We start from the raw sequence: 24,386 nt of genomic DNA on the forward strand, positions 1-24,386 counted from the left end.
TTGCTTTCTTGCATCACATGCCACTACTACTACTACTAATATTTCAGGAAGAATAACCTTGATCACAAAGAGAGGTAACTTTTATATGATTGTAAACATTTAAACAGAAAAGTTTAGGTGATTTGTACTTTGTAAGGATGTCGAGACTGAATATACCTCAGAACCACTCCACCTTTAAACTAAAATGGATCACAACAGCATAAAAATAATCTAATCACACACAGTAAAAGATTACACTGACTCGATCATCAAAAATAACTGTCATTGGTTAATCAACAAGCTAATTTTGATGAACATGTCAATCTGTGTTTATTTACAATTTTTGATCTATTTTCTTTGGATAGATAGCAATATTACAGTTCTGTAAAAAGTAGTGCGATGGGCATCAAATTCTGGATTCAGCAATATATAAAATAGTTGAGTTTATTGCATACATGTATTTTGTTTTAAAATGAGGCCTAAGTTCAGTAACTTTAAAATTTTGACAGTACAGAATTTTTTGTCATAGCTATAAATCCTGTTACACAATTAATAGACTGCAGAAGTGTGAAAATATTCAGCATTTTAAAATTTTCATTCCCATGCAAATTATTTTTTAAGTTGAATGTTTCTAGACGGCAGGCTTTCCATTTTCCATTATAACTTTCTTACTGGTGTGTGTTATTTTATGCCTGTTCATATCATATAATCTATTAAATGTCTTCCCACACATTTCACATATAAAAGGCTTCTCATTAGTGTGTGTTCGTCTATGTACTTGAAGTGCTGATGCTACTGTATATGATTTGCCACATACTTCACACTTATAAGGTCTCACAGTTAAATGAATTCTTTTGTGTATTCTGAGATTTGATGTTACTGCAAACGATTTCCCACATATCTCACAATTGAAAGGTCTCTCGTTTGTATGAATTCTTTGGTGCCTTGTCATATCAGATGATTTGGAAAATGAAATACCACATATCTCACATATGAAAGGTTTCTCATTTGTGTGAATTCTTTTGTGTACTTTGAGATTTGATGTCACTGAAAATGATTTGCCACATATTTCACAAGTAAAAGGCTTCTCATTTGTATGAATTCTTTGGTGTCTTGTCATGTCAGAAGATTTAAAAAACGAATTACCACATATTTCGCAGGTAAAAGGTTTGTCATTTGTGTGGATTCTTCTATGTACTTTGAGAGCTGATGGGCGTAAGAAAGACTTGCCACATACTTCACAGGTGAAAGGTTTTTCTTTTGTATGAATTCTCTGATGTCCCCTCATAATAGATGAGGTTGCAAAGGAAATGCCACATATTTCACAAGTAAAAGTTTTTCCAAATGTGTGTAGCCTTTGATGATCTGTGAGAAATGATGATTGGGAAAAAGACTTTCCACACAGTTTGCAAACAAAAGGCTTTTCATTTGTATGAGTTCTCTGATGTCTCTTCACATTAGATGAAGTAGCAAATGAAATACCACATATATCACAGGTACAAGATTTTTCTTTGGTGTCATTCAGACTTATGGATTCTTCTAAATGTGATAACTGTGAAACCATCTTCACAGATATTTCACAGGTAACATGACTTTGGTCTTGATTCTCAAATTTTATAGGTGCATTCAGATGAGTACTTTGGGGAAAGTCATTTCCTTGCATTTCCAGAAAGTGTTCTCTTTGAGAAGAATTCTAATTTTATCTTGATGCAATGTTTGGGATGCAAAATTACTCTTAAATGTTTTATCTGTACTACACGGTTTAAATTTTTCAGCAGTTGAAGTTTCTAGGTATACACTGATACCTTTACACTAAATTCAAGTTAAAGAAATGAGTTAAAAACAATGTATCAACTGATAGTGTGATTCAAATTATTTCTTCTTTCAGAAGTCAAAAACTTCAATGTTGCTGCCATCACATAAACAAACCTATCGATTTCTTTTCTCTGATAAATTACTTCCAGTTGTATTTACATATTCACAACATATGTAATTCTATCTTCTATTCTATTCTATCTTCCCTATTTCAAAAAGTTGTCATTCTGATGTTTCCTTCTGCTGCTTGTCAGCTGAAAATTGCTTATGGCACCTGAATTCACTTTACCTGTAAAGAAAAAAAAAAAAAAAAAAAAAAAACATATATATATATTTATATAATATGATGTAATTATAGCTATTATCAATTGCGATAGAATTTATTCTATTAGAAGTTGCTAATGCCACTGCAGAAATTGAACATTATGCAATCAAAGTAAACACATTAACACTGCAGAAAAACTATTAATTCCTAATTTAGATATTCTTTTGTGTACATATCACCAGTCAATAATGAAGAAATAAATGATACTGCATTTTTATATCTTTGTTACTAACTGGTGATATATACACATTTATTAGAATATCAAATTTATGAATTAATAGCTTTTTCTAGAATGGTAATATATATATATATTATGTTATTATTATATGATTACTGTTATTATATACATATACACTGAGTGATCACTAAATTATGACCACCTACCTAATACTTAAGGTTTTCCGTAGCCGAGTGGTCAGGAACGGGAGTGCAGTAGCACACGTTCTTTGAGTAGACCGGGGTTCAAGCCCCTGACTGCTGAATACAATCGATCTGCCAACCCGCACTGGACCAGCGTGGCAGATTATGGTCCATATCCCTCAGCATGAATTGTTGAGGAGGCTTCCATCCTGCAGTGGGTTGATAATGGCTGCAACTTACTTTTTACCTAATACTTCGTAGGTCCTCCTTTTGTCCTCAGTACAGCAGCTATCCAACATGGCATTGATTCAACAAGATGTTCGAAGCGTTCGGGAGGTATAGCCAACTAAACTGTGTGTAATGCAGGTATGGAGGTGATTAGTGTATCCAGATGCCTGATATGCTTTTCCATGGTGTCCCACAAGTGCTCTACGGAATTGATATCGGGGGAGTTCAGAGGCCAATCGATATGCTGGAAGTCAGAACTGTGTTCCTCAAACCATTCCTGCACATAAAGTGCCCAATGGCTCGATGCATTGTCATTTTCGAAGACACCATCACCATTCAGGAAAAAAGTGTAACATAGTGGGGTGTACGGAGTCAGCAAGCAGTTGACGATAGCAGAGACCACTGATACATTGTTCCGCATGCATCAGGGGTCCAAGTTCCTGTCAGTGAAACATGCCCCATGCCATACAACCACCTCCACTGGCCTGCACTTTTGATACCATGCATGATGGATCAAGAGCCTCATGTTGTTGATGCCAAATCGTTACACGACCATCCACGGTGTGGAGTAAATAACGTGACTCATCCGAACAGCACACCTTCTTGCAATCTTCCGAGGTTCAACTTGCATGCTCTTTGCACCGGGTGAATGTTTTACTCTGATGAACTTTAATTAGGAGAGGATGCCGTAGGAGTCATCTGCTGGTATAGCCAATACGTGTGAGTGTGCAATGCATGGTCATGCCAGATATTGTTTCGGGTTCGCCCATGTTGTATTGGGTAGTCAACTCTTCAACAGTGCTGTGCCTGTACACCTGTACGAGTCATTGGACCCGGCGCTCACCTCTAACATCAACCTTTCGCTGACCTTTGCAGTTTTGCTGTCGAGTTGTTGTTTGACTATTTTGATGCATCCTGGTACACTTTAACAATGGCGGCTCTCGAACACCTCACCAGTTCAGCCGTTTGGGAAATCGCGGCACCAGCTCGTCATCCCACAATACGTCCTTTATCAAAGTCCAATAAATCCTTTCTTTTACCCATCACGCTCAGAATTTTACTACCTACTGAACCACTGACACCTTATCTATGCTACATAGGTCGACTAAATGAGCACTCTCGTACCTCACGTGATCAATAGGTCACATTCGGTTTTCATAGAGGTGGTCATAATTCAGTGATCACTCAGTGTATATATATAATGTTATTATTATATGATTACTATTATTATATACATATGTATATGTTATAGGCAACATGTGATGGATAATGCATCGCAGCCACTGTTGTTTACTATAATAATTTCCTTTCTTTCGTTTTTCCATTTTCTTGCATATTTAGTTAAAGTTTATTCTATGTTACATGGTTAGTAGTAAGTCGATATGCCAACACAGCACTCATACTGCCATCTATAGCCTAATATATTCTTATTTAATATCACTTTCGATTGTTTGGTGTTGCCATATGAGTGGTTGGATCTGTTCTTTAATCATTTTTTTACTGCATAAGAACCACCATCGTTCAGATCCATTGCATTTGCAGGTTGATCAGTAATCGAGTCGTTGATGCATGGATTTGCCTGATGTTCGAAAGGTAGTGATTTTCCGACCATTATTGGCCTTGTGGTCCTCCAACAAGGTGGTGCAAAATGGTTGTTGTTGTTATTTTGGTTTTTAGGAGCATTAGCAACTAAGGCTATATTGCTCTGGGGATATGCAGTGGTCATTCCCTGACCTTTCCGCATCCTCCGTATTTGGTGGTCATGGGCTCGAACTCCGGTCTAATCAAGGAGCATGTGCTACACACTGCTGCTCCTGCCCACCTGACTATGGAGGCGCTGGGACATAATGGTCAGTCTATTTTATTTATTTATTTTTATTTTGTTAGTCACATGTTGTAGTTGGTTTTCACCTCCGTTTTTAGCATTTCACACAATTCGGACTTGGTGCTATCTTCCAGGTACTCTAAATTTTAATTAATTGCATTTTATATATTTATGTTATTTAGTATTTTATTAATCGGCTTTTCTAAATTATTTTAGGAGAATTCCTTCTGCAATAATACCCTTTTATCTTGATTCTCATACCCCTTTTTTACTTTATTATATATTGATTTATTTTTATTTTTCACTCTACTGGCACTTATTCCATTTACTTTTGTTAAAATTATTATAAGCAAGTGGATAATGCATTGCAGCCACTGATGTCTGCTATACTAATTTTCTTTCTTTCCCTTTTTCTATTTTCATATGTGTACATATCAGTGTTTTTTTGGGAGAGTATGCAACGGTACAGCATACCAGCACCTTTATTAAGAGTGATGTGTGACATTTGGATGCAGTGCACTTCGAAAGACAGAGAGTGGTAATCAATGGACACTGCTCATCGTGGACTAATGTTATTAGTGGAGTCCCTCAGGGCTCAGTGTTGGGTCCATTATTGTTTTCTGTATTTATAAATGATATTGATGATGGTATATCAAGCTTAATGTCCAAGTTTGCAGATGATACAAAGGTTGGCAGGGTTGTCAAGGACACTACTGACACTATGCTGCTGCAACAGGATCTGGAAAGGTTGAGCAGATGGGCTGAGAGGTGGCAAATGAAGTTTAACATTGACAAATGTAAAGTACTACACATGGGAAACAGCGACCCCAGAGCAACGTATCAACTCAGTGGTACTACACCGACAGTGGTAGAGAATGAAAGGGACTTGGGGGTGGTTGTGCAGGCAGATATGAAGTTCTCTGAGCAGTGCAGACAGGCTGCAAGAGTAGCTCATGGAGTATTGTCAATGATATACAGGAATTTTTCCAGCAGGGATAAGGAGGTGATTATTCCCTTGTATAAGGCAATGGTCAGGCCACACCTAGAGTACTGTATACAGGTCTGGAGGCCTCATTTCAAGAAGGATGTAGAGCTGATGGAACGAGTACAGAGAAGGGCAACAAGATTAGTGAATGGAACAAAGGGGTGCTCTTACGAAGAAAGGCTTAAGTTTTGCAAATTACAGTGTCTGGAGACTAGGCACCAGCGAGGTGATCTGATAGAGGTGTATAAAGCCTTGAATGGTTTGAGCATGCTCAATGCTGATGGGATTCTTCCTCTAGCTCAGAATAATCACCTGAGAGGGCATAAATTCAAATTGAGGAAAGACAGATGTAGGATAGACGTGCGGAAATTTGCCTTTAGCCAGCGGGTGGTTGGTTGGTGGAACAGACTTCCATCACTTGTAGTGGAAGTTGATAGCCTAAATAAGTTTAAGGCTCAGCTGGACAGGTATTTTGAACCAACAGAGGGGTTAAGTGGAAGTGGTTTTTTTTTTTTTTTTTTGGCTGATGCTGCATAAGCTTGCTTTCTTGCATCAAATGCTTCTAACTAATGCTAATGCTATTCAAATAAGCTTAAAATTATTTAACTAAATTTGCATTTTTTTTACTGTCTATTTTTAAGATATTTTCTATATAAAACTGTATAACCATTTTTATAATTCTAAATTACTCAGTTGGGCCTCTGTTTAACGAAGTACTTTTATAGCGAATTATTTTGAATTCCCCTTGGAAGTTACATTTAAAATACAGTAGTTTCTGTTGGGAGAAGAAAATATTCATATAGCGAACGGATTATGAGAGAATTAACTCAGCACACACTGTTCGCATTTCTGGCCTTCAGGCAATTAGTGATGCTGCGCAAATTAAGAGAGCTAAAGCATTCTACAACTTAGTGGTATCTAGTAAAACCTATCCGACCATATACGGAGGAGTCACACTAGTCAAGAGTGAGCAGATCAAGGTGTATTCCTAATGGACTCTGGCCCACCTTCTACTGCAGTGGTGTCCAAGCTTTTCCCATACAGGGGCCATATTCAAAAAAATTCAAAGTTAGATTTTTTTTTTTTTTTTTTTGTAGTTGTTGGCGCGTCGGCTTCTGTGGCCATAATGCACCTCCCGAGGTTTTTGCAGTACTTTGATCCAAGCCCGAGGCTGCTTGTTTTGTTTGTTATTTGGTTTTTAGGAGCATTAGCAACTAAGGCCATATTGCTCTGGGGATATGCGGTGGTCATTCCCTGACCTTTCCGCATCCTCTGTATTTGGTGGTGACGGGCTCGAACCCCGGTCTAATCAAGAAGTGTGTGTGCTACGCACTGCTGCTCCTTCCCACCTGGATACAGAGGTGCCAAGCCCGAGGCGGGATTCGAACCTGCAACCTTTGGGTTGCCAGGCAGGCACTTTACCCACCCGGCTAGCTAGGTCGGCTCAAAGTTAGGTTTCTTTAGTGTGTTACATTTTCCACATCTTGTTGCATGTAAAAGTAAAATTGAAAATGTTCGAAAATTTTATTAAGTACCATACACAATTACATTCACTGAACAAAACATTTAATTAGAAAATTTTTTTTGATAATTAACAAAATTTAAAACGCTGTTTTAGTTCACTTTCCTTGTGGGCTGTGGGTTGGACACCTTTGTGAATCAACCGTAAGTGTCCGGTTCGAGAATTAGAAATGTGATTTTCTTTTACCCCGACAAATAATCATCTGTTGTTTCACAGAAGTGCGTTATCCACATTTTTCCATAAATATTCCTTATCTCTGTTTACATGATCACAGTACCTGAATAATGCTGACAGTTTGGACAGTTTCAAAAAAAAGAAAAGGAAAAAATTCAAATTTAAAAACTAGTGACAATACCGATGACAAGAGAAGAAAAACAAGGACAACGAAGGTATGAATCCTTCTAAACGTGAATTATTGGCATTTGGTGAAGGTGAAGTTAGAAAACTGTCAATTAGGTTACAGTTAAACGAATGAGATGCAATTTGTGGATACCTAATTGATAAGAAGGTTTCAGAAGAATTGAAGCATTTGGTGAACGCTCTGAGTACGATACGAATTTCATTGAGTGAATGTGAATTTTCACAAATGAATCTGATCGCCAGCCCAACCAGTGCTTCATTGATGACAAAAACAGTTTCTTCACTACTGTTTCTTAAAATTGTAGGCCCACTGCTGACCCGCTTCGATCCAGCAAAATATGTCGATTTGTGGCTGCTTCGGAAACATCATTCAGCAACCGAACACAAAGATGAAGAAAAGAAGTCGACATAGGACAGGGGTCGGAAACCTGTGCAGCTCTTTAAATATGTAACTGCGGCTCTTTAACTTTACAGCTCATATGAAGCACAATTTGAAATGGAGTTAGAGGACTTAAAAATCAAGGACATGTGGAGTGCAAGACCTTAAAACTGAAATTGAGGATTTGGAGAGGCAAAAGGCTGCCCTTGCAATTCTACACAAATGGACAGCAATAGATGAGTTTAAAATGCAGACCAAATTGTGTTCGATGTGTGGAGTAGCTTGCCGGACCCATATATAAATTTGAAAATATTTGCGTTTGGACTTCTCTCAGTTTTTGGTTCATATTTCTGCAAGAAAATATTTTTGAACATGAACTATATTAAAAATAAATCAAGAAACCATCATCTGAACAATGCAAGCATGTTTAAAGCTCAGCATGTTTAATCACGACATACTCGCATGATGTTGAGAGACACTTGCTCAAGAAGTTCATCGGCAAAAGTCACATTAATTTGTACCTAATAGGATATTTGTTACATTTTTTCAGTATTAATAAATAATATTTCAAAAAATATATATTTTTTTTAATAAACACCTTCCCACTCTATTCCATTTCTTAAAAAACTCTCGCCCTGATCCTAGATCTCGTCCAGCTTGATCTGAGGTGCGACTCTTCGGATTCTCTCTCTCTCTTTTTTTTTAATTAAATCAAAAAAGGTTGCTGACCTCTGGAATAGTGTGTCGGATGAGAACTTAATAAAAATTTGGAATATTCTAGAAAAACTTTATTATGAAATTATTTTTACTTATGTTATTATTTTTCACTTATTTTACTCACATTTTATTTATTTTTTTTATATACTTGTATAATAAATTTATGCTTAATAAACTGTGTGTTAATACACTTAATTTGTTGTTCTTATTCTAAAAACATTACTACTAGAGGATCAGGGCGAAAAAATTTTTCAGAGTACTTTTCATATCCTTTTAATTTTCAATTTTTCCTGATAGCAAAGAATGAGTATTGCACCTATTTTTTTTACAAATAAAGCACTGGTATATATATATATATATCAACTTTTTCCTCTACATACTTTTACACTTTCCCTTTCAAATCCCACACTGTTCCATATACTTCTTCCAAGTGCAGAAACATTTCTGAAAGTAATCTTCTGTAAGTCTCTTTAACACTTTGGTAATTGTTTTTTGAATGTCTTCAAAATACTGAAGACATCATTTAGGGAAGGGTCACAAAGGGGCTAGGCCTGGAGAGTATAATGTATGTTCACACACACAGGGATTTGTTTTTTTGGTCAGAAACTGGCAACAGAGGGTGCATTGTCTTGGTGGAGCATCCAACCATCCTTACACAAATTCAAGTCACTTCCTTTGAATTTTTTCGTACAGCCTTGTTGGAACTTCAGTGTAGTATGTTTGATTGACAGTCTGATTTGGTGGTATGTATTCAGCCATTATAATTCCTCTAATATCACAGAAAACAAGAAGCATGGTTTTCATTTTTGATTTTCACACTTTTTTTAGTCTCGGAGATTGTTTTGTCTTACACTGCATTGCCTGTCTTTTAGTTTCTGGGTCACACTGGAACAGCCGACTTTCATCACAAGTAATTAAAGCACTAGAAAGTCAGAATCTGCTTCAATTTTTTCCAAAAGACCTTCACAAACTTGGTGTCTTCTCATTCTTTGATTTTCATTCAAAATTTTTGGCACACACTTTTCTCATGTCTAAATTTTCAATTAAAATGTATATAACTGTTTCTTTGCCCATATTGAGTTCTGATGCACTCATTCTAATGCTTAAACAATAATCACTTTTAATCAATGTCCTTAGCTGGTCTACATTTTCATCAGTTTTCATGGATACTGGGTGGCCTGGTCATTTAATGTCTTCCACATTTTCTCTCTTCTTTCTAAAAATATTTTACGCCATTCAAACATATGAGCTTTTGACTTAGTATCTTCCCAATAACTTGATGTAACAACTCATAACTTTCAACTGGTGTTTTCTTTAGTTTTGTAAAATTTGAGGTTGATTCTTTCGTCTGTTATTTTTCCAGCAAATTGCAAAAAACACAAGGTAATGAAAACCTGTCTTGCTGGAAAGTGAAGGAGCATGTTGCACCATGACTTAGCAGACAACTAGAGAAAGGTTCAAGGTCAACTGCTGCACCATTGTTTGACAGGTGGTGCTTGGTGCGTAATGACTGCACATGCAGTCTCCTTATTTAACAGCCCACACCAAGTATATCCCTTGTCTAGACAATTTTTTTAGTAATTTTATTTAACATATATTTTCATCTTATATCCATTAATATATCAACATATATTTCCATCTTATATCCATTAATATATCAACGTAATATATCAACGTCCATGGCATCGAGACCACCATTTTTGCCTATGCATATTCTAAAATACAGTTTTCTTTTGTTTTCATACCTCTCTATTTTGACCAGTTGGCTTGGCAGAATTGTACATAATACTGGATATACAGGAACTTTTCCCTTCTGGCAAAGTTCCTGTACATCCTTTCCCAATTTAAATTTGTTCTCTTATGTGCATTGTCTGAGTAAGAGTAAGGACACCATCAGCACTTACTTTACACTATCCACTTAAAGCCTGAAACAATTCAGTCAGGTCTCCTTGAAAGTGTCTAGTTTTCAGATGTTACAATTTACAGAACTAAAGTCTTTCTTGATAAGAAAGACCTTAGTTTTTCCCTTTTATATCCATAACAAATCATGTTTTATTTCTTTGCACCCATTTCAAAAGAAGTCTCATTTTACCTAAATTGAGACTTCTAGACGTGAATACAAACAAGACAAAACATAATGAATGCCTTATACAAAAGGATAATCACCTCCTTATCCATGCTGGTAAAATTAATGACTAACACTATAAAGGAGCCCCATGGGCTGTCCTAGCAGCTATCTGCACTGATCAGAGGACTTCATTATCCCTGAGTCTTTATCAGTTTCCACAACCTTCATTGTAATACCAGCCATTTGGTATGCTATTCTGGAATTATTGCTGCCCAAAACCAGTTAATCAAAGTTAAATCTCAATTTCCACTTCTCAGCCTATTTGCCTAATTTCTCTAGATCTGATTGCAGTAGCATATCCAACCTGTGTCATCAGCAAACTTGATGTTTTCTTCAATAAAATTAATAAATATTGAAAACAGAAAGGAGCCAAACATGATATCTGAGGGCTCTATGGATAATAATAGTCATGAAGAGCAGGAGCCGTTAATAACAACTGTGTCTCATGCCACTCAACCATCCCTTTAGCATTAGCATTAGCATTAGTAGAGGCATATGATGCACGAAAGCAAGCTTATTCAGCATCAGCCAAAAAAAAAAAAAAAAAACCCTCTCCCATTTCACCCCTCCGTTCGTTCGAAATACCTGTCCAGTTGAGCTTTAAATTTGTTTAGGCTATCAACTTCAACAACAAGTGATGGAAGTCGGTTCCACCAACCAACCACCCGCTGGCCAAAGGCAAATTTCCGCACATCTATCCGACATCCGTCCTTCCTCAATTTGAATTTATGCCCTCTGAGGTGATTATTCTGAGAAAGATGAAGAATCCCATTGGCATTGAGCATGCTCAAACCATTCAAAGCCTTATACACCTCTATCAGATCACCTCGCCGGTGCCTAGTCTCCAGACTCTGTAATTTGCAAAACTTAAGCCTTTCTTCGTAAGAGCAACCCTTTGTTCCATTTACTAATCTTGTTGCCCTTCTCTGTACCCGTTCCAGCAGCTCTACATCCTTCTTGAAATGAGGCCTCCAGACCTGTATACAGTACTCAAGATGTGGCCTAACCATTGCCTTATACAAGGGAATAATCACCTCCTTATCCCTGCTAGAAAAATTCCTGTATATCATTGACAAGACACCATGAGCTACTCTTGCAGCTCGTCTGCACTGCTCAGAGAACTTCATATCTGCCTGCACAATTACCCCCAGGTCCTTTTCATTCTCCACCACTGTCAGTGTAGTACCGCAGAGTTGATACATTGCTCTGGGGTTACTGTTACCCATATGTAGTACTTTACATTTGTCAATGTTAAACTTCATTTGCCACCTCTCAGCCCATCTGTTCAACCTTTCCAGATCCTGTTGCAGCAGCATAGCGTCAGTAGTGTCCTTAACGACCCTGCCAACCTTTGTATCATCTGCAAACTTAGACATTAAACTTGATATCCCATCATCCCATCAAGGGGCTTAGAGGGGAACAGGTATCCTGTGTGTTATCAGACACTCAGCCTAAAACACTGATGGATCCAATATCTCTCTATTACAGAAGATTTAGGAGAAGTCCGGTTGGCCTGCCTCCCTAAAATCCACTCATGCACACCTTCTCGATGGTAAGCCCTGTTACGTCACTTAGGTGGCAACGAACGTGTAGAGTGGTTCTCTTCAAGACGCCTGGTCAGCGTGAAGAGGAAAAGACCAAACCCTCCAGCAATGACAGCACAACAATACAAATGGCCCTCAGTCCCCAGCAGCTTTCACTCTCCCTCTTACGGCAGCGAGAGGATCAGAGTGGAAGCAGAGGGTGCTAAGAATCTCTGGGTACGACCAGGCTGCCATGCACGGAAACTGAACTTGGCCTGTTATAACGTACGATCACTCATCGGTGAAGACAGGATATTAGAGCTGGAAAAGGAATTAGAAAATGTGAATTGGAATATCATTGGTTTGGCTGAAACAAGAAGAAGAAATGAATCACTTATAAGTTTATCAAGTGGAAATCTGCTGTACACCAATGGAAACAGTGAAAGGAGTGAAGGTGGAGTTGGGTTTCTGGTCCATAAAGATTTTAAAAACAACATTTTGGAATTCAAAAGTACATCACCAAGGGTGTCAAGACTAATACTCAAGATTTCTAAGAGGTACAAGCTAAAGATTATAACGATTTATGCACCAACATCGAGCCATGATGATGAAGAGGTTGAAGAAATGTACACTGAAATTGAGAGTCTTCTAGATGAGCAGAAAACCCACTACACTATTATTATGGGGGACTTCAATGCTAAGGTTGGAAAAAGGCAAAACAGTGCAGAAAGAGGAACTATAGGAAATTTTGGAATTGGTGAAAGAAATAAAAGAGGTGAAAGACTTGTGGAATTTGCAGAATCTCAAGGAATGTCAGTAATGAACACTTTTTTCAAGAAAAGGGTGAACAGAAAGTGGACATGGAAGAGTCCAAATGGATTAACAACTAATGAAATCGACTTCATCCTCACTAACAGAAGATATATTGTGACTGATGTTACCGTCCTGAATAAGGTAAATGTTGGAAGTGATCACAGAATGGTAAGATGTACACTTGATATAGATGTAGGAAAGGAAAGGAAAAAACTGACTCGAGTAAATAATACAAAGGTCTTTGAGATAACAGAAGAGGAGAAAAAGCAGTATGTACTGGAACTTAAGAACAAGTATGAGCTTCTGCAGACTGCTGAGGACCAAGATATCGACGAGGAATATTACAACTTTTTGAAAGTGATAAAGCCCAAGAAACCTATAGGGAAACAGAAATCCAAAGAAGAAAAAATTAGTCAAGAAACACTTGTCATGATGAACCAAAGACGACAAATGAAGAGCAAGAAAAACACTGACAGGGAGAAAATTGAGTATACTGAGTTATGCAAAGCCATTAGAAAGAGACTCAGAGAGGACATAAGAAGATTTAACATGAGAAAAGTAGAACAAGCATTAAGGGAAAACAAAGGATTTAAATCAGCAGCCATGAGCAGTAATACAGAAAGACAAATGATACTGAAACTGAAGAATAGCGATGGTGTACTTATAAACAGCAGAGAAGGCATAATTCAAATAGCAGAAGACTACTATAAAGAGTTATACAAGGAGCGAGGGAATGATACCAGCAGTGGGGAAGACGGATTGCAAAGTAGCAACACATACGACATACCCGATATTCTTCCTGATGAGGTAGAACATGCATTGAAGAAAATGAAGAATCGGAAAGCCCCGGGGGAAGATGAAGTTACTGTAGAGTTGTTAAAATTGGGAGGAAGAGACATAACACAAATACTGGCAAGGCTCTTCACAAAGTGCATTAGAAAAGGTGCGATGCCTAAGCAGTGCAATAATGCAATCATAGTTTTGCTGCATAAGAAAGGAGATAAATCAGAAATTGGAAATTATAGACCAATTAGCTTGTTATCCCATATCTACAAGTTGTTCACAAGGGTCATTACTAACAGATTAGAAAGAATACTTGATGAGAATCAACCGAAAGAGCAAGCTGGCTTTAGGACAGGATTCTCAACTATGGATCACCTTCACGTAATATCACAGCTAATGGAGAAAGCAAATGAATATAAAACACCATTATGCCTGGCATTTGTGGATTATGAAAAGGCATTTGACTCCATACAGCATAAGGCAATGTTTCGGGCACTGGAAAGACAAGGCATAGATACTCCATATATTATGATTTTGAAGAAAATATATGAGAGTGCTACATCCTTTATTAGACTAGACAAAGACAGTAGCAAATTTAAAATCGAGAAAGGAGTTCGACAAGGAGACACAATATCTCCGAAGCTGTTTACTGCTGCCCTTGAGGAGGCTTTCAGAAGATTAGAATGGTCGCAGAAAGGAGTCAATGTGAACGGAGAGTACCTAAACCATTTACGATTTGCAGATGACATTGTGGTCATAAGCCACGATCCCAAAGAATTAGAGGAAAATCTTAATCAGTTATGCACAGTTAGTAAGGATTTTGGACTAAAGATGAATATGGCTAAAACAAAAGTAATGATGAACAAGTATGCCACGGAAAGGGAAATAATGATTGAAGGAGCAGTAATTGAAAAGGTGGAGTCATATACTTATCTGGGACAAGTTATTAGCTGTAATAATGATAAATGGCTGGAAGTCAAGAGAAGAATAAATTTTGGATGGATAGCATTCAGGAAATATAGTCACATACTGAAGAGCAATATCCCAGTTTGTCTGAAACGTAAAATAATGAATCAATGTATACTCCCCACCATGACTTATGGAAGTGAAACTTGGGCACTCACCAAAAGAATGGAAGAGAAGCTAAGAACTACACAGCGAAGAATGGAACGAATTATATTGGGAATTAGACTGTTAGATAAGAAGAGAAACACATGGATTAGGCAGCAAACTCAAGTAAAGGACATTCTTATCCAAACTAAAGAACTAAAATGGTCTTGGGCAGGACACATAGCTCGAAGACATGATGACAGATGGACTAAGAAAATAACAGAATGGTACCCAAGAGGAGCTAGAAGAAAACCTGGAAGACAAAGGCGGAGATGGATAGATGAAATCAATGAGTTTTTGAGTAGTAAATGGATGATCAGTGCTCAAAACAGAAGGAACTGGAAAGTTGCTGGAGAGGCCTTCATCCTGCAGTGGATTGAAAATGGCTGATGATGATGATGATGATGATCCCATCATCAATATCATTCATAAACACCGAAAACAACAATGGACCCAACACTGAACCTTGAGGAACTCCACTAATAACATTAGTCCACGTTGAGCAGTGTCCATTGATTACCACTCTCTGTCTTCTGCCACTCAACCATCCCCTTATCCATAGCAGCAATTTGCCTCCAATGCCACACTGCTCCAATTTGTGCAGCAGTCTTCCATGTGCAACAGTATCAAAAGCCTTTCTAAGATCCAAATATATAATATCAAAGTTATTCCCTGCATCCAGTTCTTTTGTGACTACATCATAGTATCCAATCAAATTGGTCAGGCAAGACCTGCCCTTAACAAAACCATGCTGCGTCTGAGCTATAACTGAATTCTTGTCTAGATGATCCTGCAGTGCTTCTTTAACCAGTGCCTCCATTAATTTACCTGGAACAGAAGTTAAACTAACAGGTCTATAATTACTTGTGTCAGCCTTTGATCCTCCTTTGTGAATTGGGGTTACATTTGCACATCTCCAGTCTATGGGTACCTCCCCTGAGTCCAAAGAAGCTCTCATAATTATGGCTAGGGGTTTGCTTACTTCCTTTGCTGCCTCCTTTAATATAACTGGATAGATCCCATCCACCCCAGGTGCCTTTTTTATGTTTATCCTCAACAATCTCTCCTCCACTTTCCTCTCAGTTATTACAAAATCATCCAGCTCACTGCCAATGTTTACTTTACCTACATCATTCTCCTTCCTGAATAACTTCTCATGCGTGAATGTAGATGAAAAATACTCGTTTAGATTGTTAGCCACCTGAGCAGGATCCTCAACTGTTGAACCATCAATATCCAGTGGACCAATCTGATTCATCCCTTTCCTTCTCGAGTTCAAGTATGTAAAGAACTCCTTTCTGTTTTTCTTTGCATCCTTTGCCAAGGATTTTTCGTAGTCTGCCTTCGCCTGCCTAATCTCCTTTGTGACTTGGTTACAGACCAACTTATATCTATCATAGGCTTCCATGTCACCCATTAATTTGTATGTATCCCATGCATTTTTCTTCTCTGCCACATGTCTCATTAGTCCATCTGACAACCATTTAGGCCTAAACCTTGAACAATATTTCTTAGTTGGTATGTAAAGCCTGGTAGCCACCAAGATTAGTTCCTTGAATGCTTCCCATTTTGAGTTTGCTGTTGGTAACATCATCAGTTCGTCCCACTGTATAGAATTTAAATACTGTCTCAGACCATCATAGTCGCCTTTACTAAAACAAAAACCCTTCCCTTTACCTCTGATGGTAGTTACCTCCTTGAGTAAATCCCACTTCAACACACTGTGATCACTGCCACCTAGTGGTTCATTTATCTGCAGGTTCTTAATGCATGAAGAATCACTACTGATAATCAGATCAAGAGTATTGCTCCCTCTTGTTGCCTCACGAACATGCTGATGTAGAAAACAATCATCCAATAAATCCACAAAAGCCTTGCTAGTGTGCGAGTGACCAACCCACAAATTCCAGTCAATATCTGGGAAATTAAAATCCCCCATTATAAGACTCTCTGATTTACTGGCCCACTCTATTTCCCTGTACAATATATTATTATACTCATCAGAGTCATTAGGCCTATAGCACACTCCTACTCTCAATTTTGATTTCCCTATGCTTACGTCACACCAAACTGACTCGACACTGCCCTGTCCATCGATGTCAACTGGCTTCACTTCCTTTGACTTTATGTGTTTCTTAATTAATAGCATAACCCCTCCTCCCCTCCTGTCCTGTCTATCCTTTCTATATACATTGTATTCCCCAAATTCCAGTTCCGCATTACTTATATCTGTGTGACACCACGTCTCTGATATCCCAACAATATCTGCCTTTGATGTTTTGAGCAATACCTCAAATTCATCAAATTTATTTACCAAACTCCTAGCATTGGTGTACACGCAGGTATACATGCACCTGTTTCTATTCTTAGCTACCCTAACACAACCCATGTGTTTACTTGTAACGCAATGACTACCAGCAGTCTCTGAAATATCCTGCATCTTGTTTTTCAGACTTCTGCTCATTTGAATAGAAGCAGTGCAAGAATCACTTCCACCTCTGCCAGTGGCTACTGTTAATCTATTAGTCCTTGTATCCCCCCCAACTAGCAGTTTTCCGACCCACCTAACACTGCCTCGACAGCATCAGCAAAAATTCTTGCACCCTTTCTATTTAAGTGTATCCCATCCCTGTAGAAGCAATCTCTCCTGTTAACAAGTACAGTCCAGGCTGGAAAAAATTCTACCCCTTGAGCCTTGCACAATCCCTCCAGGGCCGAATTGATCGACAAGGCTCTCATCATATACTCCCTCCTATCGTGTCTGGGCAGAATTGCAGACACTTTCAAGTTCAACCCTAATTCACGGCTTTTTTTCAACAGTGACCTGTACTTGCTAAGTAATTCCGCCGGTCTCCTACTCTTAATATCATTAGTGCCAACGTGTACAACTATATCACCCTTTGTGCCCTTAAAAGATGATATCCGCTCTACAACGTCATCAACCTTTGCCCCTGGCAGACATACCCTGGTCCTATTCCACCTATCCTTTTTACAAAGTATGTTCCCCGTTTCCCTGACAATAGAGTCACCAACAACTACTAGTTCCTGTGGGACCAGCGCATTCTGCCTAGGGGGCTGCCCCTGTGTTGCCTGATGACCAAGTGCAAGCTCTGGCGTTGATGTGGGCAGCTGAGAGCTTGATGGGCCCCTCAATTTATTTCCTTCGAGGGCATCCACCCTGTCCTTCAAGGTCTCATAAAGGCCCATAACAACGCTGAGTTGTCGCCTGATTTCCTTGCACTCCTTACATCGTGCACACACAAAGACATCCCCCTTGGCAGTATCATGTCCCGTACCCGACTGCTCCGCAAACATCAAGCAAACAGTGCATTTTAATAGACTGTGATTCAGAGGGCAACTGCCCCCCCTCAGTTCTCCCCTGAACCACAGCACTCCCATTAGCTTGAGCCTTTTGCTTTGCTGCTCTGGTCAGAGTCATGATTCCAATTTAATTCAATAAAATTTAAAACAAAAATTAAATCCTTAAGTTATATCCCAAAACAGTTATGTTATATATATATATATATATATATATATATATATATTTTTTTTTTTTTTTTTTTTTTTTTTTCGGTATCTAGTGTTCCCTTTATACAACTTCCGTATCACGTGTACCACTATAGTTATGTATTAATTATTTGTTACGATTAAGTCGTGATATATATTTATAGAGTTAAAAATACAATTTAATTGACAATAAAGTTTATCAAGATTAATAGATTTACTGATTAATTGACAATATTATATTATGCAGTATACTACACTAAGCTTATGCTATCGTGTAAAAATGGCGGGAATTCACGAACGGTATTTCTACGGACTCGTAAGTATTGATTAGCTTCGAAATCTCGCTATCTCAATTTAGACTAAACTAAGGATCCTGCCTAGGTCTATAATCTACTTATAGAAGATAATTTGATATAACAATTGGTTAATAAATCGACTAAATGACTTAATAAATGACCTAATGAGGCATATGGCAGAGAAGAAAAATGCATGGGATACATACAAATTAACACGTGACACAGGGCCTATGATAGATACAAGTTGATCTGTAACCAAGTTACAAAGGAGGTTAGGCAGGCGAAGGCAGATTACAAGAAATCCTTGGCAAGGGATGCGAAGAAAAACAGCAAAGAGTTCTTTACTTATATAAACACTAGAAGGAAGGGGATGAATCAGATTGGTCCACTTGATATTGATGGGTGAACTGTTGATGATCCTGCTCAGGTAGCTAACAAACTAAATGAATATTTTGCATCGACATTCACACATGAGGAGTTATTCAGTGAGGGGAATGCCAGAGGTGTATTCAACTCTGGCAGTAAGCTAGAGAATCTTGTAATAACTGAGAGTAAAGTGGAGGAGAAATTGTTGAAGATAAACACAAGAAAGGCACCTGGGGTGGATGGGATCTATCCAGTTATGTTAAAGGAGGCAGCAAAGGAAATAAGCAAACCCTTAGCCATAATTATGAGAGCTTCCTTGGACTCAGGGGAGGTACCCTTGGACTGGAAATGTGCAAATGTGACCCCAATTCACAAAGGAGGATCAAAGGCTGACACAAGTAATTATAGACCTGTGAGTTTAACTTCTGTTCCCGGAAAATTAATGGAGGCACTGGTTAAAGAAGCACTGCAGGATCATCTAGACAAGACTTCAGTTATAGCTCGGACACAGCATGGTTTTGTTAAGGGGAAATCTTGCCTGACCAATTTGATTGGATACTATGGTGCAGTCACAAAAGAACTGGATGCAGGAAATAACTTGGATATTATATACTTGGATCTTAGACAGGCTTTTGATACTGCCGCACTTGGAAGACTGCTGCACAAATTGGAGCAGTGTGGCATTGGAGGCAAATTGCTGCTATGGATAAAGGGGTGGTTGAGGGGGAGAAGACAGAGAGTGGTAATCAATGGACACTGCTCATCGTGGACTAATGTTATTAGTGGAGTCCCTCAGGGTTCAATATTGGGTCCATTATTGTTTTCTGTATTTATAAATGATATTGATGATGGTATATCAAGCTTAATGTCCAAGTTTGCAGATGATACAAAGGTTTGGCAGGGCAGGGTTGTCAAGGACACTACTGACACTATGCTGCTGCAACAGGATCTGGAAAGGTTGAGCAGATGGGCTGAGAGGTGGCAAATGAAGTTTAACATTGACAAATGTAAAGTACTGCATATGGGAAACAGCAACCCCAGAGCAACGTATCAACTCTGTGGTACTACATTGACAGTGGTAGAGAATGAAAGGGACCTGGGGGTGGTTGTGCAGGCAGATATGAAGTTCTCTGAGCAGTGCAGATGGGCTGCAAGAGTAGCTCATATTGTATTGTCAATGATATATAGGAATTTTTCTAGCAGGGATAAGGAGGTGATTATTCCCTTGTATAAGGCAATGGTCAGGCCACACCTAGAGTACTGTATACAGGCCTGGAGGCCTCATTTCAAGAAGGATGTAGAGCTGTTGGAACGAGTACAGAGAAGGGCAACAAGATTAGTGAATGGAACAAAGGGGTGCTCTTACGAAGAAAAGCTTAAGTTTTGCGAATTACAGTGTCTGGAGACTAGGCACCAGCGAGGTGATCTGATAGAGGTGTACAAAGCCTTGAATGGTTTGAGCATGCTCAATGCTGAGGGGATTCTTCCTCTTGCTCAGAATAACCACCTGAGAGGGCATAAATTCAAATTGAGGAAAGACAGATGTAGGATAGATGTGCGGAAATTTGCCTTTAGCCAGCGGGTGTTTGGTAGGTGGAACAGACTTCCATCCCTTGTCGTGGAAGTTGATAGCCTAAATAAGTTTAAGGCTCAGCTGGACAGGTATTTCGAACAAACAGAGGGGTGAAGTGGAAGTGGTTATTTTTTATTTATTTATTTTACTTTAATTTTTTTTGGCCGATGTTGCATAAGCTTGCTTTCTTGCATCAAATGCCTCTACTAATGCTAATGCTAATGCTAAATTTGGTTAAAAGACCTCTCATTCAATTTGTGACACGTGGATTTGATACCGTTACCGATACTAAGTAATATCTACGAAATCTCTGTCTAAGTTAAACTTTAAACTAAGTATCGTAACTAGGAATATAAAGCTACTCTAGAAAAAAGTTAATATGACAATTTAAACTAATAAAGCAGAAAATAAATCAGGAAAAACTTCTCTGTTTGAAGAGCTTTAAGGAGCAATGTCTGCACAGGCTAACCTCGCACCCAGTAAAGCTTTACCCATAGCAACAGATCATAGTAAGTTGCTTCTATCACCACACTGTTCCAATTTGTAGAGCAATATTTCATGCAGAACAAGAATCAACATAACCCATAACTCATAGGGAAATAAAGAGGATGCATCAAAGTATGGACGTAAAACTTTTCTACAACATCTATTCACAGCTCAATGCAGATTTAAACCCAATTGTGACTTTGGAATTGTCTATATGAAGCATACGTTTGGACTAGAATGGAAGAATGACGTGGCATTACAGATACCAATTCAGAACAATGCCAGTTGAAATATCTGCTTCTGTTGTGCACCATAGGTTCAATGGCACAAGAGCTGGGATATAAGGCAAAAAGTGAACATCTGTATGATACAGGGCAGAGAAAATTTGTATGGGGGTTCAGCTACTGGCACAAATCATAAATCGCTTATTCCCTTAATTAACATTTATATGCTACTACAAAACTGGCCAACAGAATAAAATTACAGTTTTAATATACATGCTTAATTATGATTAACAGTATTATAAATATTGTTTTGTAAAAGAAAAGTATAGTTTCTCAACAGTGGATTATCAATTTAAATCAGTTTATGTAATTGACATATAACAAATGTGCACAATAGTATAATTATACTAATAGGGAGAAATAAATGTGACAACAATGGCTTTTAATTTTTTCTAAGAACCCTGTATAAAGCAAATATCTTTCAAATTTTTTTTTTAATCTTTCAAAATCAGCACAACCTTGTTAACCACTATTAATGATTATTTTTGGTGTCATCAAAGTTTTCATTTGGTTAATTCATATGCTCAATGCAAATATCTTCACTTGATCCTGCACAGAGCACTACAACACTTACCATAAGATTTTTTAGTTTTCAAGTAATTCTTTTCAGGACATATTAGCAATATCTTTTTTCCCCATTTTCAGGTACATTTAGGTTGAAAAAGTCCAGAAAATGTTCCTTCTCTAATGCCAAACAGAGTTGCAGCTTTTGAATAATAAAAAAAAAAAGTATCCATGGTTTTTGTAAAACTAAGACTAATGTTTAAATAAACTTCCTCTGTATGATGCTCACATCTGGATTATTGCTGAGATAGCCAATTTTAACACTTAATCTCACAATGTATTCCAAAAAATAGAACCATTTCTTGGTTCTTCTGGAAGTTGAGTTAGTGTGGCACATTGATTCTACTTTGTTTAAACTGCCTTCTGTCAAATTGTACATCATAATTATGGGTCTCTACATCATTATTCAAGTCTCTTATCATCACTACTGCTAGAGTCACTGCTACAGAGCATTTTTGATATCATAAGTTATCTACCTATTACTGGCATATAGGATAATATAACAGTTGTGTCCTGAAATCCAAACTACTTTCAGATTCAGGCTGTCTTCCAATGTAAATTTATACATTTAGTGTGTACCATATTCTTGCATCGCATAATAAAAATTTTCAAGCCATACTTTATTGGTCTTTTTGGAACATATTTTCGAATGAACGTTTTCCTCTAAATGGGGCAAGTTTTTCATCTATTGTTGTGTAATTTTAAACTGTAATTATTTTTGCATCATGTGAGGAATAGATCAAAAATTTCTTTGAATGACATTAGCCAGTCTACTTTTCTTCTTTCTTACCAGCTTTTTATATTATAAAAATATAAATGTACAAAGCAAAAACGAGAAACATAATTTACCCCAGGGGCTCACATCTGGTGAGATGGCTTGGCACACCCAGGGTCCTGAGCTGGATATCATCATTCTTCTCTTTCTTGGTGATTCCCTTTTACTTCTCTCTCTCTGGGTAATTCAGAATTTTTTTTTTTTTTTTTTCTGGCTGGTGCAGCATAAGCCTCAGGCTTTCTTGCACCATATGGCTAATAATAATAACATCTCAAAAGTAGCAGATAAAGTGGTATAATTGGGTGAAACAGCAGCTAAAAATTATTTGTATTGACAGTTATAATTTCGCCGTCGATAAATAACAAAAAAACATTCTGAAGTCTATTTCGTATTCCTTTCTGATTATTTCACCTGCACAGATAAATTCTGATTTTCTGTGTTCTAACATTATCCGAAACAGTTTCCTCCATTTTATTTTCCTGTCTGCCGACAATCAGCATCTTCAACGTGTTACCAAATCACTAAGATTACCTTTACCTTCACTAAAATTAGATAGTACTTATGGGAGATTAGCAAATACCACGTCTTCGATAATGACTTGTGAATCAGTATGATGATCCAGTTCTTCGCATTAATCCATTTGGTCTTGATTTGGGCATTGAATACTACTTCTGGCACTTCCTGGCAAACACCACCATATTTTTTGATTAAATCAGACTCGTTTTTACTAAAAAATAAACACTTATCGCTTTATTATTCAAATACATAAAAAAGTAACTAACCTGGTTAAAGAAACACATGATTGAGGGAAAGACCCCAAAAACAAGCTTCTAAAAAGGCATCAAGGACGGTAAAGCCAAACCCATAAAATTTTAAGTCACCGCCACTCCTGCTCCATTTCATTTCATTCAGGCACAGTTACATTAAAACACAGAGTAGTGTCTTGCCAGTCTGTGTATTAAAAGATACAGTCTCATTCTGTACAATAAAGGCTGCAATTGTAAAGTCATTACACACTAAATTAATCGCAGTTCGAAATTACACATTCGCTTTTTTCACAATATCCGATTTTGTCACTGCTCACGGCATGTTACAGTTCGAACCTGTGACGGAGCAGTTTCCCAATGCTCGCACCTGTCAATACACTGGGTTCCAGAGTGCTAATGTTACTGCAGTAAACTAGTGCCCAAATGGATGTATCTAAGTCGTGGTCTATGTTCCTGGGATATTGAAAAAACAAACAAAAAAAAGAGAACAAATTGATAATATTTAGACGATACCAGGTATGTGTCACGGCTTTTTTTTTTTTTTTTTCTCGTGTAAACTGAGATGTGTTTGTCAACATCTGAATAACAGGATTCAGTATCAGGCTTTGGTTAACTTTAGAACAGGGTGCGCATTCCGATTGATTGTTGCGAGGGTGTTTATTCCCCTCCGGCCACTAGTTTCCGAGATTAACCACAAATTATATACCGCTTGAATATAACACATTTGTTGCTTGAATATTGCTCGCATTCAACAAGCCCACAGTTTATTGCATTTATAGTTTTTTTTTTTTTTAACTCTGTTACTTAATCCTTAATTAATCATCCCCTGTGGGGACCGACTAAGCTGCTTTCTGAATACGTTCACATGGGTGTTTTTTTTTTTTTTTTAGGTCGTGTTCCATCTAGTCTAGTCTAG

The 24,386-nt window shown here is 37.8% G+C and overlaps 1 protein-coding gene across 1 annotated transcript; it reads right to left on the reverse strand.

Annotated features, from left to right (window-relative positions):
- Positions 1 to 584: 584 nt before the first annotated feature.
- LOC150091931 (uncharacterized) lies at positions 585 to 23,793 on the reverse strand. Its single transcript, XM_090386198.1, has 2 exons — positions 23,486 to 23,793; positions 585 to 2,083 (listed from the first exon to the last, which is right to left on the reverse strand). Exon 2 carries the CDS (start codon positions 1,640 to 1,642, stop codon positions 611 to 613), a length of 1,032 nt encoding a protein of 343 aa, XP_090242324.1. The 5' UTR covers positions 1,643 to 2,083; positions 23,486 to 23,793; the 3' UTR covers positions 585 to 610.
- Positions 23,794 to 24,386: the final 593 nt, after the last annotated feature.

Source organism: Mastigoproctus giganteus, chromosome 1 (assembly GCF_048544385.1).
Source record: "Mastigoproctus giganteus isolate SK-2022 chromosome 1, ASM4854438v1, whole genome shotgun sequence".
In the NCBI taxonomy this organism is placed as follows: domain Eukaryota; kingdom Metazoa; phylum Arthropoda; class Arachnida; order Uropygi; family Thelyphonidae; genus Mastigoproctus; species Mastigoproctus giganteus.

Excerpts from the sequence above, each read along its gene's own strand:
- LOC150091931 (XM_090386198.1), bottom strand. The coding sequence starts at position 1,642 with ATGCAAGGAAATGACTTTCCCCAAAGTACTCATCTGAATGCACCTATA.